Source organism: Pristiophorus japonicus, chromosome 19, assembly GCF_044704955.1.
Source record: "Pristiophorus japonicus isolate sPriJap1 chromosome 19, sPriJap1.hap1, whole genome shotgun sequence".
Classification (NCBI taxonomy): domain Eukaryota; kingdom Metazoa; phylum Chordata; class Chondrichthyes; family Pristiophoridae; genus Pristiophorus; species Pristiophorus japonicus.
Window position 1 is genome coordinate 92783764 of NC_091995.1, and position 18233 is coordinate 92801996.

At 50.2% G+C, this 18233-nt stretch overlaps 1 protein-coding gene across 5 annotated transcripts in view; it reads left to right on the forward strand.

Moving 5' to 3' along the window:
* Positions 1-5861: 5861 nt before the first annotated feature.
* Positions 5862-18233, forward strand: part of LOC139230046 (transcription intermediary factor 1-beta-like) — a 116713-nt gene continuing 104341 nt past the window's right edge. For 3 of the 5 annotated variants that reach the window (XM_070861812.1, XM_070861815.1, XM_070861814.1), the window contains exon 1: positions 5863-6305. In XM_070861812.1, the coding sequence (XP_070717913.1) occupies positions 6050-6305 (256 nt within the window). In that variant the 5' untranslated portion in view covers positions 5863-6049. Of the gene's footprint in view, positions 6306-18233 lie in introns of all 5 variants that reach the window. The other 2 variants (XM_070861813.1, XM_070861816.1) reach the window with 2 other exon arrangements.

Sequence of the window (18233 nt, forward strand, 5' to 3'; positions counted from 1 at the left end):
TCGTTTTGAACTAGAAACGGATCACAAGGCACTCATTTCATTGTTTGCGGAAAACAAAGGCATTAATACCAATGCATCGTCCCGCATTCAACGGTGGGCGCTGACATTGTCTGCCTATGATTACGTCATCCGTCATAGACCTGGTACTGAGAATTGTGCCGATGCACTGAGTCGTCCGACCTTACCCACAACTGAGATGGAGATGCCTCAACCTGCAGATCTACTGTTAGTAATGGATGCTTTTGAGAGTGAAGGAACCCCTGTCACTGCTCAACAAGTTAGGATCTGGACCAGCCATGACCCTATTTTATCGGTTGTGAAACAGTGTGTACTCAGTGGTGATTGGTCTGCCATATTTGGAAATGCGTGAGGAGACCAAACCTTATAACCGTCGCAAGGATGAGCTGTCCATTCAGTCAGACTGTTTACTGTGGGGTAATCGTGTAATCGTGCCGAAGAAAGGTCGAGAAAAATTTGTACATGAACTTCAGAGCATTCATCCTGGTATTGTCATGATGAAGTCCATTGCTAGGTCTCATGTATGGTGGCCTGGAATTGACTCTGATCTGGAATCATGCGTGCATCAGTGCAATACTTGCATGCAGCTAAGTAAAGCACCAGCGGAATCTGTGCTGAGTCTTTGGTCGTGGCCATCCAAACCATGGGTGAGGATCCACATTGATTTTGCGGGCCCCTTCCTAGGAAAGATGTTTTTTGTCGTAGTAGATGCATATTCTAAGTGGATAGAGTGTGTTATTATGTCATCTAGCATGTTTATAGCTACCATTGAGAGCCTTCGTATCATGTTTGCTACTCATGGTTTGCCTGACATTGTTGTGAGCGACAACGGATCTTGCTTCACAAGTCTTGAGTTCCAGGAGTTCATGACACTCAATGGCATCAGACATGTGAGATCAGCTCCATTCAAGCCTGCTTCTAATGGTCAAGCAAAGTATGAAACGTGTATCTCAGGGCTCACTGCAGAGACGGTTGTCATGTATATTGCTCAGTTACAGGTCAAGATCTCATACACTTACTGGGGTTCCTCCTGCTGAACTACTGATGAAGAGAAATCTCAAGACCAGGCTTTCTCTTGTTCATCCTGATTTGAATGATCGTGTTGAAAACAGACGTCAAAGTCAGCAATGATGTCATGATTGTGTTGCCGTGTCACGTGACATCTCGGTCAATGATCCGGTTTATGTATTGAACTATGGTCAAGGTCCAAAGTGGATCGCCGGCACTGTTACACCCAAGGAGGGTAACAGAGTGTTTATTGTCGTGCTCAAGAATGGGCAAACATGCAGGAAACACCTTGACCAGGTTAAACTGCGGCACACGGGTGAACTGGAACCGAGTGAGGAAGATGCAGTCAGTGAGCAACCAACCATTGTTCACTCATCAGAGGACCCTGCTGACATTACTGACTCTGAACCTTCAGTCTCTGATGTGGTCATGACCACTCCCATCAGATCGGCTACTCAGCCCTCAGTCTCAACGGACTCAGAACCCTCGCCCAGAGCCAAAGTTGAACTGAGACGATCAACTCGTGAGAGGAAAGCCCCAGGCCATCTCAATTTGTAAAAAGACTGTTGTTAAGATTTTAAAAGGGGGGATGTTGTTATGTATTAATGCTTGGGGGGGTCACCAGACACCAGAGGGCGCCGCGGTCGGAGGTCATCGGGCCGTACGCATGTGGCATGTGTGCTTGGTCACCTGTATATAAGCTGGGTGTCTTTGTCTGGAATAAAGATGGATCAGGTTGCACCTGAGTGAGTTTACAGCAACCAGACTCTTGCGTTTCTTTCTTTAACTTCCCCCTCACACCCACCCCACCCCACCCACCGCCCCTCGCCGCATAGGCATTTGTACTGAACAGAATAAGGTAAAACGAACCATTCTGGGCTGATGTGGGCCAAGTGATTTTAACCGCTAGATCTGTTTCTGTTGCAGGGTCTGACGAAACAATGTGCGCAAGTTGTGGGACAGAATCAGCCGTCTCCATTCAAGCCTTAGCAGATACTGAATCCGTTAATAAAAGAATGCATTATCTTGGAATGCTTGCAATTGCCTCCATCTATCTTATCCGTCTTCCTCTCCGCAGCCCGCCGAGGAACTCCCCCCCTACAGGGCATTAAGGGCTCGGTGTAGGGCAGCCATGCATCAGCGGTTGCACGGTGCTACTGGGACAGCTACCCACTGAGCACCTCCGACAGTGCGGCGCTCCCTCAGTACCGCCCCTCCGACAGTGCCACGCTCCCTCAGTACCGCCCCTCCGACAGTGCGGCGCTCCCTCAGTACCGCCCCTCCGACAGTGCGGCTCTCCCTCAGTACCGCCCCTCCGACAGTGCGGCGCTCCCTCAGTACCGGCCCTCCGACAGTGCGGCGCTCCCTCAGTACCCCCCCTCCGACAGTGCGGCGCTCCCTCAGTACCGCCCCTCCAACATTGCGGCGCTCCCTCAGTACCGCCCCTCCGACAGTGCGGTGCTCCCTCCGTACCGCCCCTCCGACAGTGCGGCGCTCCCTCAGTACCGCCCCTCCGACAGTGCGGCGCTCCCTCAGTACCGCCCCTCCGACAGTGCGGCGCTCCCTCAGTACGGCCCCTCCGACAGTGCGGCGCTCCCTCAGTACCGCCCCTCCGACAGTGCGGCGCTCCCTCAGTACCGCCCCTCCGACAGTGCGGCGCTCCCTCAGTACCGCCCCTCCGACAGTGCGGCGCTCCCTCAGTACCGCCCCTCCGACAGTGCGGCGCTCCCTCAGTACCGCCCCTCCGACAGTGCGGCGCTCCCTCAGTACCGCCCCTCCGACAGTGCGGCGCTCCCTCAGTACCGCCCCTCCGACAGTGCGGCGCTCCCTCAGTACGGCCCCTCCGACAGTGCGGCGCTCCCTCAGTACCGCCCCTCCGACAGTGCGGCGCTCCCTCAGTACCGTCCCTCCGTCAGTGCGGCGCTCCCTCAGTACCGCCCCTCCGACAGTGCGGCGCTCCCTCAGTACCGCCCCTCCGACAGTGCGGCGCTCCCTCCGTACCGCCCCTCCGACAGTGCGGCGCTCCCTCCGTACCGCCCCTCCGACAGTGCGGCGCTCCCTCAGTACCGCCCCTCCGACAGTGCGGCGCTCCCTCAGTACCGCCCCTCCGACAGTGCGGCGCTCCCTCAGTACCGCCCCTCCGACAGTGCGGCGCTCCCTCAGTACCGCCCCTCCGACAGTGCGGCGCTCCCTCAGTACCGCCCCTCCGACAGTGCGGCGCTCCCTCAGTACCGCCCCTCCGACAGTGCGGCGCTCCCTCAGTACCGCCCCTCCGACAGTGCGGCGCTCCCTCAGTACCGCCCCTCCGACAGTGCGGCGCTCCCTCCGTACCGCCCCTCCGACAGTGCGGCGCTCCCTCAGTACCGCCCCTCCGACAGTGCGGCGCACCCTCAGTACCGCCCCTCCGACAGTGCTGCGCTCCCTTAGTACTGCCCCTCCGGCAGTGCAGCGCTCCCTCAGTACCTCAAGTGACATGTTGAGTTAGTGCATATGGGTTGAGTTAGAGTTGGTGCATTAGAGTTAGGGTATATGGGTTAGGCTAGCGTGTTTCAAGCTGGATTCATCAAGATATAGTTGCAGCAAGCTTCACTGTGTTCCACCATAGTCCAGTGAACTTTGATGGAATTCTTCAAAGTCTTTCTATAGACCTTTAACACCAATGTTTCACAGGGACATTTTCGCTCACATTGCACCTTCGTGATTTCAGGTGTGATTTTTGTTTCTTGCGTATATTAAGTAATATATTAAGTGGACCACTTATACCTTAGTAGCGTACTATCAGCAAGGGCAGACATCGCCGACGAGGTCCAACACCTTCTCCAGTGTGCCAGCGCAGCCTTCAGTTGCCTGAGGAAGAGAGTGTTCGAAGACCAGGACCTCAAATCTGGCACCAAGCTTATGGTCTACAGGGCAGTAGTGATACCCGCCCTCCTCTATGGCTCAGAGACATGGACCATATCAAATCGCTGGAGAAATACCACCAACGCTGCCTCCGCAAAATCCTGCAAATCCCCTGGGAGGACAGACGCATTAGTGTCCTGGCTCAGGCTAACATCCCCAGCATCGAAGGGTGGGTCACACTTGATCAGCTCCGCTGGGCGGGCCACATTGTCCGCATGCCCGACACGAGACTCCCAAAGCAAGCGCTCTACTCGGAACTCCTACACTCCAAGGACACCCTCAAAGCCTCCCTGATAAAATGCAACATCCCCACCGACACCTGGGGGACCCTGTCCAAAGACCGTCCTAAGTGGAGGAAGAGCATCCGGGAGGGCGCTGAGCACCTCGAGTCTCGTCGCTGAGAGCATGCAGAAATCAAGCGCAGGCAGCGGAAGGAGCGTGCGGCAAACCAGACTCCCCACCCACTCTTTCCTTCAACCACTGTCTGTCCCACCTGTGACACAGACTGTAACCAGGCCGTGATCCTTACCAACGGATCCATTACAGACCCAATTCTCGTCCAGACCGGGGTCAATCACGGCTGCGTTATCGCTCCAACCATCTTCTCAATCTTCCTCGCCACTGTGCTCCACCTCACAATCAACAAGCTCCCTGCTGCAATGGAACTAAACTACAGAATCAGTGGGAAGCTGTTTAACCTTCACCACCTCCAGGCCATGTCCAAGGTCACCCCAACCTCTGTCATTGAGCTGCAGTACGCGGACGTTGCCTGCGTCTGTGCTCCAGGATATAGTCAATGTATTCACTGAGGCATATGAAAGCATGGGCCTTACGCTTAACAAAGGTCCTCCACCAGCCTGTCCCTGCCAGACAGCACTGCCCTCCAATCATCAAGATTCACGGTACGGCCCTTGACAACATGGACCATTTCCCATACGTCGGGAGCCTCTCGTCAACAAAGGCAGACATTGATGTGGAGATTGAGCATCGCCTCCAGTGTGTCAGCGCTGCCTTCGGCCACCTGTGGAAAAGAGTGGTTGATGACCAGGCCCTCAAATCTATTACCAAGGTCATGGGCTACAGGGCTGTAGTAATACCCGCCCTCCTGTATGGATCAGAGGCATGGACCATGTATAGAAGGCACCTCAAGTTGCTGGAGATATATCAACAACGATGTCTCTGCAAGATCCTGCAAATCCCACCAACATCAGTGTCCTCGTCCAGGCTAACATCCCCACTCGATAAAGCACTAACCACACTCGATCAGCTTCGCTGGGCAGGACACATAGTTCGCATGCTAGATACGAGGCTCCCTAAGCAAATGCTTTATGTGGAGCTTCTTCACGGCAAACGAGGACAGCGGAAACGTTACAAGGACAACCTCAAAGCCTCCCTGGTAAAGTGCGACATCACTCACTGACACCTGGGAGACCCTGGCCGCAGACCGCCCGCGGTGGAGAAAGTCCATCTGGGAGGGCGTTGAGCTCTTTGAGTCTCGACGTAAGGAGCATGAAGAGGCCAGGAGCAGACAGCGGAAGGAGCGCGCGGCAAACCAGTCCCCACTGACCCCATCCCTCGACGAATGTCTGTCCCACCTGTGACAGGGTCTGTGGCTCTCGTATCAGACTGTTCAGCCACCAGAGAACTCACTTTGGGAGTGGAAGCAGGTCTTGCTCGATTCCGAGGGACTGCCTATGATGATGATGAAGTATATTTTAGTTGCGGGAGTCCCAGGCGAGGATTTGGTGGCTGGGGTGGGATTCGAACCCGGGTCTACAGCTCGAAAGGCGGGCGCGCTGCCCGCTGAGCCACAGTGAGCTGTGAGGTCACTGACCTTTCCGGTGAGAGGGAGGGAGGGAGGGGCGGTGATGATTGACAGGTGGGGGCGCGGGAGAGAGAGAGAGAGCGCGAGAGAGAGAGAGATGCCGACGTGCGACGTCAGGACGCACAAACCGCCTCCGAGAGCGCGCGCGTCGCGCTGTCGTCCGTCCGTCCCCCCCGCCACAGACCCGACAGCCCGGAGGCGCGCTCGGGCGGTGTAATGGCCGCCGAGCACAATGGGCCGGAGCGCCGCCGTTGTTGTTGGCGCTGAGCGCGGAGAGAGGACAGGGGGAAGGCCAAGATGGAGGCCGCGGCGGCCACAGTCTCCAGCGCCATCGCGACAACCATCGCCAGCGCCACCGCCGCGGTTAGCGCCACCGCCACCGTCGCCGCCGCCGACGAGCAGGCCGCCGAGGCCCCGAGCCCGCTGGAGCGCTGCGGCCTGTGCCGGGAGCCGCTGCGCCACCGCCAGCCCCGCCTGCTGCCCTGCCTGCACTCGGTGTGCCGGGCGTGCCTGCACCAGGGCCTGAGCGCCGGTCCCAGGCCGCTGGGGGAAGGTAAGGCCTGCCCGGGGGGGGCGCCACATTGGCTTGTTGTACCCCCTCCCCACACACAGCACACACTGACCATATTGCCTGGGATGGAGGGCTTGGCTTGTGAGCAAAAGGGGGGGGGGGCTTTGCACTCATTGGGTGAGGGGGGGAGGGTCAGAAAAATGAGAGGTGAGCTTATTGAATAATTCTGGGGTCTAGGGTGGGGGGGGGCTTGACAGGATGTTTCCCCCTCGTTCAGCCCTTCGTTGTGCGGGGGATAAGATTGTAAGAGCGAGGTGAGTTTATTGAGTAATTCTGAGGTGGTGGGGGGCTTGACCGGGCAGATGCTGAGAGGATGTTTCCCCCTCGTTCAGCCCTTCGTTGTGCGGGGATAAGAACGTAAGAAATAGGAGCTGGTCTCGGCCATTTGGCCCCCGAGCCTTGCTTCGCCATTCAATAAGGTCGTGGACGACCCATTGTCGAGCCTGTGTGCAGCAGTCATCACACGTTTAAAAAAAAAATCCACGCACAGGCATCTTCCACCCCTGGAGTTCAGGACCTGGAACGTCGCGTCCTTCATTGAATCATCTGAGCTCTTCTGGAAGAAAGTTATCCTCGTTCGAGGGACCGCCTATGAAGGACGATCCACGTCAAGCCCGTGTGGTGGCTGTTGTGCAACGGTCACCACATGATTAAAAAATTCACGCACAGGCATTGTCTTCCTCCTCTATTGGGGTTCAGAACCTGGAATGTCACATCCTTCATTGAAACATCTGTGAAGTCTCGTGGAAGCGAGTCATTCTCGTTCGAGGGACCGTCTCCACACACAGGCATCTTGGGTCACAGCCTTAAGGGTAAGGGGTAAACCATTTAGGACCGAGATGAGGAGAAACTTCTTCACTCAGAGAATTGTGAACCTGTGGAATTCTCTACCACAAAAAGTTGTTGACGACAGTTCGTTGGATATATTCAAAAGGGAGTTAGATGTGGCCCTTGCGGCTAAAGGGATCAAGGGGTATGGAGGGAAAGCAGGAATGGGGTGCTGAAGTTGCATGATCAGCTATGATATTGAATGGCGGTGCAGGCTCGAAGGCTGAATGGCCTACTCCTGCACCTAATTTCTATGTTTCCACCCCCCTCAATTGGAGTTCAGGACTGGAACATCGGGTCCTTCATTGAAACATCTGTCAACTCATGTGGAAGCAAGTCATCCTCGTTCGAGGGACCGCCGATGGTCAAATGGATTTCATTGTAGGCAAATGTGAGACCATCCACTAAAAATGATAGAACAGGCTACTTTCTAAATGGTGAAAAGCTTAAAAAAACAGTGGAGGTCCAAAAGGACTTGAGGGTGTCCAAGTACATCGATCATTAAATTGTCATGATCAGGTACAAAAAAATGATCAATAAGGCTAATGGGATGTTGGCCTTTATATCCTGAGAACTAGAGTACAAGAGGGAAGAAGTTGTGCTGTAGCTGTACAAAACTCCAACTATGAGGAAAGATTGGATAGGCTGGGTTTGTTTTCTTTGGAACAGAGGAGGCTGGGGGAAACCTTATTGGGGTGTATAAAATTATGAGGGGCCTCGATAGTGTGGATAGGACGGACCTATTTCCCTTAGCAGAGGGGTCAACAACCAGGGGGCATAGATTTAAAGTAATTGGTCCGAGGTTTAGCGGGGAGTTGCGGGGAAACTTTTTCACCCAGAGTGTGGTGGGGGGCTGGAACTCTCTGCCCACCACATTTAAAAAGAACTTGGATGTGCACTTGAAGTGCCGTAACCTACAGGGCTACGGAGCAAGAGCGATGGGACGAAATGGCCTCCTTCCATCCTGTACATTTCTGTGAACCCTGGTTAGACCACACCTGGAGTACTGTGAGCAGTTTTGGGCACCATAGAATCACAGAAAATTAGGACACAGAAGGAGGCCATTCAGCCTGTTGTGTTGGAGTCATCTGCCCTCTAATTCTTCTACCAACTACTTTAAATCTATGCCCCTTTGGTTATTGACCTCTCTGCTAAGGGAAATAGGTCCTTCCCTATTCACTCTATCTCGGCTTCTCATAATTTGATGCACGTCAATTAAATCTCCCCTCAGGAAGGATATATTTGCCTTGGAGGCCATATATTTACCAGATTGATACCTGGACTTCAAGGGTTAAGTTATGAGGCGAGATTACACAAATTAGGGTTGTATTCCCTGGAATTTAGAAAGTTAAGGCGATGATCTGATCGAAGTTTTCAAGATATTAAGGGGAACAGATAGGGTAGTTAGAGAGAAATTGCTCCTGGTGGTTGGGGAGTCTGGGACTAGGGGCTAAAGTCTAGAAATTAGATCCAGGTCTTTCAGGAGTGAAATTCGGAAACACTTCTACACACAAGGGGTGGTAGAAGTTTGGAACTCTCACACAAACGGCAGTTGATGCTTGATCAACTATTAATTTTAAATCTGAGATTGACAGATTTTTGTTCACTGAAGGTATTGAGGGATATGGGTTAGGGTATATGGAGTTAGGTTGCAGATCAGCCATGATCTCATGAATGGCGAGGTGCTAAATGGCCTCCTATGTTCCTCGCAGAGAAGCTTCAGAGGAAATTTGATAGAGGTGTTCAAAATCATGAAAAGTTTTGAGAGAGTAAATAAGGAGCAACTGTGTCCACTGGCAGGAGAGTCTGTAACCAGAGAACATAGATTTAAGATAATTGTCAAAAGAGCCAGAGGGGAACTAAAAAACATTTTTTATACAAAGTTGTGATCTGGAACGCGCTGCCTGAAAGGGCGGTGGAAGCAGATTGAATCGTAACTTTCGAAAGGGAACGGAATAAATACTTGAAAAGGAAAAATTTGCCGGGCTATGGGGAAAGAGCAGACAAGTGGGACTAATTGGATCGCTCTTTCAAAGAGCTGGCACAGGCACGATGGGCCGAATGGCCTCCTTCGCCTGTAAGCTCCTACAATCTATGAAGAGTCCACTGTAGTTAGCGAATTCCACGTTAAATGATGAGCAGTGTGGAAAATCATAGAATACTGCAGCCATAGAAGAACACCATTCAGCCCATCGAATCGGGCTGAACGTCTGCCCTCAAACATTAACAGTTGTGGAATAGGCCACCATTAAATGTTAGTGGGCGAGGGGGGGGTGGAGGGGCAGCACGAGAAGGTCCAAGGGACAAGTAACTGTTTCTAAAGGGAGTCGGGATCAGAAACACAGGTGTAGGCAAGCCATAAAGTTCCCTGAGGGCATGTTTTAAAATCAAATTATGCACCGTAACCTGAGGGCACAAATGAAAAGTAAATTGTCAAGAGAACCAGATGATCTGGAATTCACTGCCTGAAAGGCTGGTTGAAACAGTACATTTCAAAAGGGAATTGGGTAGGGACTTGAAAAGGAAAAAAATTGCAGAGCTATGGGGAACGAGCAGGGACAAGAGTTGGAGTAATTGGATTTCTCTTTCAAAGAGCCAGCATGGGCACAATGTGCCCAATGGCCTCCTGTGCTGTATGATTTTATGATTAACCACCTGTTTCTAAGTCTAGGACCAGGGGGTATAGTCTAAAAATTAGATCCAGGTCTTTCAGGAGTGCACTTCTATACACACACAGGGTTGTAAAAGTTCGGAACTCTCTTCCACAAACGGCAGTTGATGCTAGATCAATTCATTTTAAATCTGAGATGGACAGTTACTGTATTTCGTCGTCATGGCAATTCCCAATTAATATCCTCCCTACCGTCACAAACTTTCAATCAACCAACTCAGACCTCCCATCATAAAAGTGAATTCTAAGGTGATTGGCAGAAGAACCAAAGGCGACATGAGGAAAAACGTTTTTTCTTGCGCAGCGAGTGGTTAGGATCTGGAATGCGCTGCCTGAGAGGGTGGTGGAGGCAGACTCAATCGTGGCCTTCAAAAGGGAGTTGGAGAAGTACTTGGAAGGAAATAAAAAATTTGCAGGGCTACGGGGAAAGGGCGGGGGAATGGGACTGGCTGTGAAGTGCTCTTGCAGAGAGCCGGCACTAGATTTTGGAGCTTGAGGTTTGGAGTGGGGAGTGAGGGGGTTTTGGAGATTGAGAGGGTCGAGAGAGGGGAGTGAGTTGTGAGTGTGGTGGTGAGTGGATTCTGGGAAATTGTGGAAAAAAGGGTTCTGGGGATCTCGATGTGAGGGATTTCTGAGGGGCTCGAAGCGAGGGATCCGGAATCGAAAAATAGAAAGGATTGGGGAATGGAGGACATTCTGGGGTGAGGGAGTTGGTTGGAGTGACTCAGGTATTGGCCAGAGGCTCAGTAACAAGGTCAAAGTGCTTCCAGGAAGTTTTGGTTGAAGGACTGGGACAGGTAGTGGGGGTGATCATAGAATCAGAGAAATTTACAGCAAGGAAGGAGGCCATTTCGGCCCATTGTGTCCGTGCCGGCCGACAAAGAGCTACCCAGCCTAATCCCACTTTCCAGCTTTTGGTCCGTAGCCCTGTAGGTTACGGCACTTCAAGTGCACATCCAAGCACTTTACCGCCCTTTCAGGCAGTGAGTTCCAGACCCCCACCAACCTCTGGGTGAAGAAATTTCCCCTCACATCTCTTCTAAACCTTCTACCAATTACATTAAATCTATGCCCTTTGGTTGTCGACCCCTCTGCTAAGGGAATCTCTCTCTCAGTCCCTTATAATTTTATACACCTTGATATGGTCTCACCTCAGCCTCTATTCCAAAGAAAACAACCCCAGCCTATGCAATCTGTCCTCATGGCTAAAATTCTCCAGTCCTGGCAGCATCCTCGTAAATTTCTTCTGCGCTCTCTCCAGTGCAATCACATCTTTCCTGTAATGCGGTGACCAGAATTGCACGCAGTACTCCAGCTGTGGCCTAACTAGTGTTTTATACAGTTGAAGCAGGGATGGGCAGGCATGCCGGTGGGGGGGGGGGGGGGGGGGGGTGCGGGAGAAAGGGCAGGGATTGCACAATGAGAGAGAAATCTGAGATTCGGAGGAGTCTCGGCAATAGAAGGAAACCCAGGATTGGGGGTTTGGGAGTGGAAGAAGACAGTTGGAAGCAAGAGGGGAGTTGCTGGGTAGACGAGGTAGGGCACAGAGCATGAAGGTTCTTTGGGGTTGACGAGGAGGAGAGTGGGTGTGGAGTTCTCTCAGGCAATGTACTCGAGCAAGATTGGTGCTTGTTATGGGTGATTTATGGAGGCAATATGAGCAGCAGCCGGGAAGTGCGTTATATTAACATAAGAAATAGGAGCAGGAGCAGGCCATTTGGCCCCTCAAGCCTGCTCCGCCATTCAATAAGATCTTTTCTTGGCCTCAACTCCCCTTCCCTGCCCGCTCCCCATAACCCTTGATTCCCTTTAGGAATGAATAAGCCGATAACGTCCTGACTGCTCTGTAATAGTAAGATCGTAGCGCATGACATGCTGGCCTTCATAGCGAGGGGATTTGAGTATAGGAGCAGCGCCTTGGTGAGACCACACCTTGAGTATTGTGTACAGTTTTGGTCTGCTAATCCGAAGAAAAACGTGCTTGCTATTGAGGGAGTGCAGCAAAGGTTCACCAGACTGATTCCCAGGATGGCAGGACTGACATATGAGGAAAGACTGGATCGACTGGGCCTGTATTCACTGGAATTTAGAAGAATGAGAGGGGATCTCACAGAAACATATAAAATTCTGACGGGATTGGACAGGTTAGATGCAGGAAGAATGTTCCCGATGTTTGGGAAGCCCAGAACCAGGGGTCACAGTCTAAAGATAAGGGGTAAGCCATTTAGGACCGAGATGAGAAACTTTTTCACCCAGACAATTGTGAACCTGTGGAATTCTCTACCACAGAAAGTTGTTGAGGCCAGTTTGTTGGACATTTTCAAAAGGGAGTTAGATATGGCCCTTACAGTTAAAGGGATCAAGCGGTATGGAGAGAAAGCAGGTAAGGGTACTGAGGTGAATGATCAGCCATGATCTTATTGAATGGTGGTGCAGGCTCGAAGGGCCGAATGGCCTACTCCTGCACCTATTTTCTATGTTTCTATGGGATGTGAATCCAGCCTCTTTCTATTATACCACAACAATTGTTAAGCTTCATACTTAACATCGATATATTAAATTGCACTGTGCAGATTCCTGACTGAATGTGAGCACTCGCTTTTACTGGTTGTGATTTAATCCCAGGTGATATATGGGAGGTATTTTGCACAGCGATGCTGGATGTATTTCACTGCTTTGGAATTTACATGAAAGTGTTGCAGTATCGCTGAGTGTGAATCCCACCTGCTTCTGAACTGCCGGGGGTGGGGAGGTGGAGGTGGAGGTGGAGGTGGAGGTGGAGGTGGAGGTGGAGGGGTGGGGGGAGGTGGAGTGGTAGGGCTGACCAATTTTTGTAAACTGGTGAGCGAAGTATGTATCACTAGACAGAGTGTTTCGATTGCTCAACGGTCCAGTTTTAATCGAGATATCCCAATATTAAACCCTGCCGTTGACTGTTCCAACGCACTCCTGGCTGGCCTCCCACGTTCTACCCTACGTAAACTTGAGATGATCCAAAACTTGGCTGCCCCGTGTCCTAACTCGCACCAAGTCCTGTTCACCCATCACCCCCTGTGCTCGCAGTCCCGTGTCCTAACTCTCACCAAGTCCTCACCCATCACCCCCTGTGCTCGCTGCCCCGTGTCCTAACTCGCACCAAGTCCTGCTCACCCATCACCCCCTGTGCTCGCTGTCCCGTGTCCTAACTCTCACCAAGTCCTGCTCACCCATCACCCCCTGTGCTCGCTGCCCCGTGTCTTAACTAGCACCAAGTCCCGCTCACCCATCACTCCCTGTGCTCGCTGATCTACATTAGTTCAAGGTTCAGCAACGCCTTGGTTTCAAAATTCTCATCCTTGTGTTCAAATCCCTCCATGCCCTCGCCCCCTCCCTATCTCTGTAATCTCCTCCAACCCCACAACCCCCCGAGATGTCTGCGCCCTTCTAATGCTGCCCTCTTGAGCATCCCTGATTATAATCGCTCCACCATTGGCGGCTGTGCCTTCTGTTGCCTGGACCCCAAGCTCTGGAACTCCCTCCCTAAACCTTCCACCTCTCTACCTCTCTTTCCTCCTTCAAGATGCTCCTTAAAACCTACCTCTGTGATCAAGCTTTTGGGACACCTGCCCTAATTTCTCCTTATGTGGCTCTGTGTCAAATATTTTGTAATACTCCTGTGAAGCGCCTTGGGACGTTTTACTATGTTGAAGGCGCTATATAAATACAGGTGGTTGTTGAGGAAACTAGCAATAGCACACAGGACTGCCGTGCCAGCAGAATCAACTGATATCCCTGCTCCACTAGCAAGCTGCGCCTGCCTCAGTCACATTCTATGCATTGAATAGTATGTGGGGGGAGGGGGGGAATGGTGCAGCTGGGAACAATGTAGGCTTGTGGGCATTGCAGAGAGGGCTGAGCGAACTCCAGCACCTACTGTGCATTCATTCAGCAGGACCTGCTTTGCCTCAATAAATGCAAGTGGTTGTAGTGCTAACGCAGCTCTCCCGCCACGGTCCAAGTTTAGGAGGAAATTTCGGTAACTGTGCTTCTTTGTTCCAATTGATCGAAGGTGACACCTTCATGCCCCATTGTGCCCTGCTTGCATCGAGTGAGATTGATTGTACAGAGCTTTCAGTAGCTGATGCATCACGGGTGATTGTTAACTCCAGCTACTTTTGGGAGACCAGTGGGTAGCTGTTCCACTCCGACACCATCAATCATTGTCTCTGGAATTTCAGCAAAGTGCAAAGCTGTTGAACTAGATCCATTGGAACTGCGAAACTGATCAATACAGTTAGGAATTCTTTCCTCAACTTTGAGAGAGAGAGAAAGAAAGACTTGGATTTATATAGAGCCATTCACGATCACCGGACATCTCAAAGCGCTTTACAGCCAATGAAGTACTTTTTTGGAGTGTAGTCACTGTTGTAATGTAGGAAACGCGGCAGCCAATTTGCACACAGCAAGCTCCCACACACAGCAATTTGATTAATGAAATCAAATGGAAGGAGCGTGCGGCAAACCTGTCCCACCCACCCTTTCCCCCAACAACTATCTGTCCCACCTGTGAGAGAGTCTGTGGTTCTCGTATTGGACAGTTCAGCCACCTAAGAATTCATGCTAAGAGTGGAAGCAAGTCTTCCTCGATTCCGAGGGACTGCCTATGATGATGAATGATGAGGTAATCTATTTTTTTGTTATGTTGATTGAGGGATAAATATTGGCCCCAGGACACTGGAGAAATCTCTCCTCCTCTTCTTCGAAATAGGGATCTTTTGTGTCCACCTGAGAGAGCAGACAGGGCCTCGGTTTAACGTCTCCTCAGAAAGACAGCACATCTGACAGTGCAGCGCTCGCTCAGCACCGCACTGGGAGTGTCCGTGTAGATCTTTTTGTGCTCAAGTCCCTGGAGTGAGACTTGAACCCACAACCTTCTGACTCAGAAGAGAGAGAGAGAGTACTACCCACTGAGCTGCAGCTGACGCAGCACAGCATTTCGACTCGTATACCACAACAATAACTTGAAGTTAGATACTGCCTATAATGTAGAAAGCTGGGTGTGTTGCCAGTCACATACGGATGGTCAGAGTGGTGAGAGCAATTTCAGTATCTCGGACTATGTATCAAAACATTAAAGCTGACTGGCTTCAGTAGACTTTCTTGCACAGCATATTGGCAGCATAATGTGAAATAAGTCAACCCATTTAACCACTGAAAATAGTCTAACATCATTCCACAACTGCAACATGTGTTTATATAAGCACCTTTAATGTAGTGAAACGTCCCAAGGCACTTCACAAGAGCGATTACAAAACAGAATTTGACACCACGTGAGATGTTCGAACAGCTAACCAAAAGCTTTGGACAAAGCAGCAGGTTTTAAGGAGCGTCTCACAAGAAGAGTGAGATACGGAGATGGAATTTCAGAGCTTGGGGCCCGGACAGCTGAACGCACAGCCACCGCTGGTGGAACAATTAATGCTACTCTTGGTGATCCAAGTAAAAGGTGCAATATAATGAAATCCATGGTACAGCCCATCTTGGTTTGGAAATGATGCTGGTTCTAAACATTCAAACACGCCATCCCTGTGAATGGTCTGCTGCAGCATTCTTGGGCTCTCTAGCCTTGGTCCACTCCTCTCCCTATTGGAGTCTGACTGCTGCCCCCCGGGTTGCAGCCTTGCTGATCCCACACCCGCATACACATCCACTCAGTGGTGTGAGATCGGGACCCGACGAGAAGAATGGGAGATCTGCACTGGAGTATCTAGGACATGCGAGAGCGATTATAAGTGCGTTCTTCGAATGTGCTAAAGCACCGTCCTCTATACTCAGACAGCAGAACACCAAGCTTGAACTCTGTTAGTGAACAGAGTACAATGTGACCTCTTCTAAGAACGTAAGAACTAGGAGCATGAGCATGCTCCAGCCATTCAATAAGATCACATGCTGATCTTCGACCTCAACTCCACTTTCCCGCACTATCCCTGATTCCCCAAGAGTCCAAAAATCTATCGATCTCAGCCTGGAATATATTCAACGACTCAGCATTTTGGGTAGAGAATTCCAAAGATTCACAATCCTCAGTGAAATAATTCCTCCTTATCTCTGTCTTAAATGGCTGACCCCTTATCCTGAAACTGGGCCCCCTGGTTCTAAACTCTCCAGCCAGGGGGCAACCACCTCTGAGCATCTACCCTGTCAATCCCCCTCAGAATCTTACATGTGGTATACCACACTGTTCCTGTGAAACGCCTTGTGATGGGGTTAACCATGTTGCAAATGTTATATAAATACAAGTTGTTCTGTATTAGAGCAGTAACTTAAGATTTAGGTTCATAAGAAATAGGAGCAAGAGTAGGCCACCTGGCCCCTCGAGCCTGTTCCGCCATTCAATAAGATCATGGCTGATCTGATCATGGACTCCGTTCCACTTCCCTGCCCGCTCCCCATAACCCTTTATTCTCTTATCGCTCAAAAATCTGTCTCTCTCCACCTTAAATATATTCAATGACCCAGCTCCACAGCTCTCTGGGTCAGAGGATTCCATAGATATTCAACCCTCTGAGAGAAGAAATTCCTCCTCATCTCAGTTTTAAATGAGCGTCCCCTTATTCTGAGCCTATGTTCCCTAGTGTTAGTTTCCCCTATGTGGAAATATCCTCTCTGCATCCACCTTGTCGAGCCCCCTCATTATATATGTTTCGATAAGATCACACCTCATTCTTCTATTTTTAAGTGTGATATTTCTTTAATGTTCGTTAATACAAATTGGTTACTTTAAACAATCCTGAAAATAATATTTAGCGTATTATCCATCTTGCTAAAATAGCACACCCTTTGATAGCTGCCTCGGGAATGTGACCCTGTTTATTAGCAGCTCGGTTTCAAATAAATATTTAGTAAAAAGATTTTTTGTTATTGACTCCATTTTCTAAAAGAAGCGATAAATATTTCCAAGTGCTTTAATGCAGTATTATTTGTAACGTTTAATATATTTGGGTGCCGCTGTTCTGCTAACTGGTGAGAGCTCAGGAGCCGGAGGATTATATTTAATCCATTTTAATTAACTTAATCTTACTCTTTTTGATATTAATGACCTGGACTCGGGTATACAGGGCACAATTTCAAAGTTTGTAGCACACTGATACGATGGGCCAAATGGCCTCCTTCTGTGCGGTACGATTCTATGAAACGAAATTCAGAAATCTAGCAAACGACGAGGCTGGTAGGAGTTGAATTCAGGAGGAAATCAACAGTCTGGTGAAATGGATAGATACATGTCAGATGAAATTTAACACCCAGACGTGTGACGTGATGCATTTTGATAGGAAGAATGAGGAGACGCAATATTGCACAATTTTAAAGGGGGTGCAGGAATAGAGACCTTGGGGTGTATGTACACCAATCTTTGAAGGTAGCAGGACAAGATGAGAAGGCTGTTTTTTTTTATAAAAGCATATGGGATCCTTGCCTTTATTAATAGAGTAGAATACTAAAGTAAGGAGATTATGGTGAACCTTTATATAACACTGGTTAGGCCTTAACTGGAGTATTGTGTTTAACTACTTACGCTCTATCATAAGGTCAGCAGTGGGGATGTTTGCTGCTGATTGCACAGTGTTCAGATAAATAAGCAGTCCATGCCCGCACGCAGCAAGACCTGGATAACATTCAGGCATGGGCTGATAAGTGGCAAGTAACATTCGCGCCACATAAGTGCCTGGCAATAACCATCTCCAACAAGCGAGAGTCTAACCACCTGCCTGTGACATTCAATGGCATTACCATCATTGAATCCCCCACTGGCACAATTCTGCGGGTCATCATTGACCAGACACTTGACTGGACCAGCTACATACATCTGTGGTTGGGAAAATGTTGGAGTCCATTATTAAAGAAGCAGGAGCAGGACATTTGGATAAGCAAAATTCGGTCAGGCAGAGTCAGCATGGATTTATGAAGGGGAAATCATGTTTGACAAATTTGCTGGAGTTCTTTGAAGATGTAACGAACAGGGTGGATAAAGGGGAATCAGTGGATGTGGTGTATTTGGACTTCCAGAAGGCTTTGACAAGGTGCCACATAAAAGGTTACTGCAGAAGATAAAAGTATGGATAGAGGATTGGTTAGCTAGCAGAAATCAGAGAGTCGGGATAAATGGTTCATTCTCTGGTTGGCAACCAGTAACTAGTGGGGTGCCGCAGGGATCAGTGCTGGGACCCCAACTATTTACAATCTATATAAACGACTTGGAAGAAGGGACTGAGTGTAACGTAGCCAAGTTTGCTGATGATACAAAGATGGGTGGAAAAGCAATGTGTGAGGAGGACACAAAAAAATCTGCAAAAGGACATAGGCTAAGTGAGTGGGCAAAAATTTGGCAGATTGAAGTATACTGTTGGAAAGTGTGAGGTCATGCACTGGCAGAA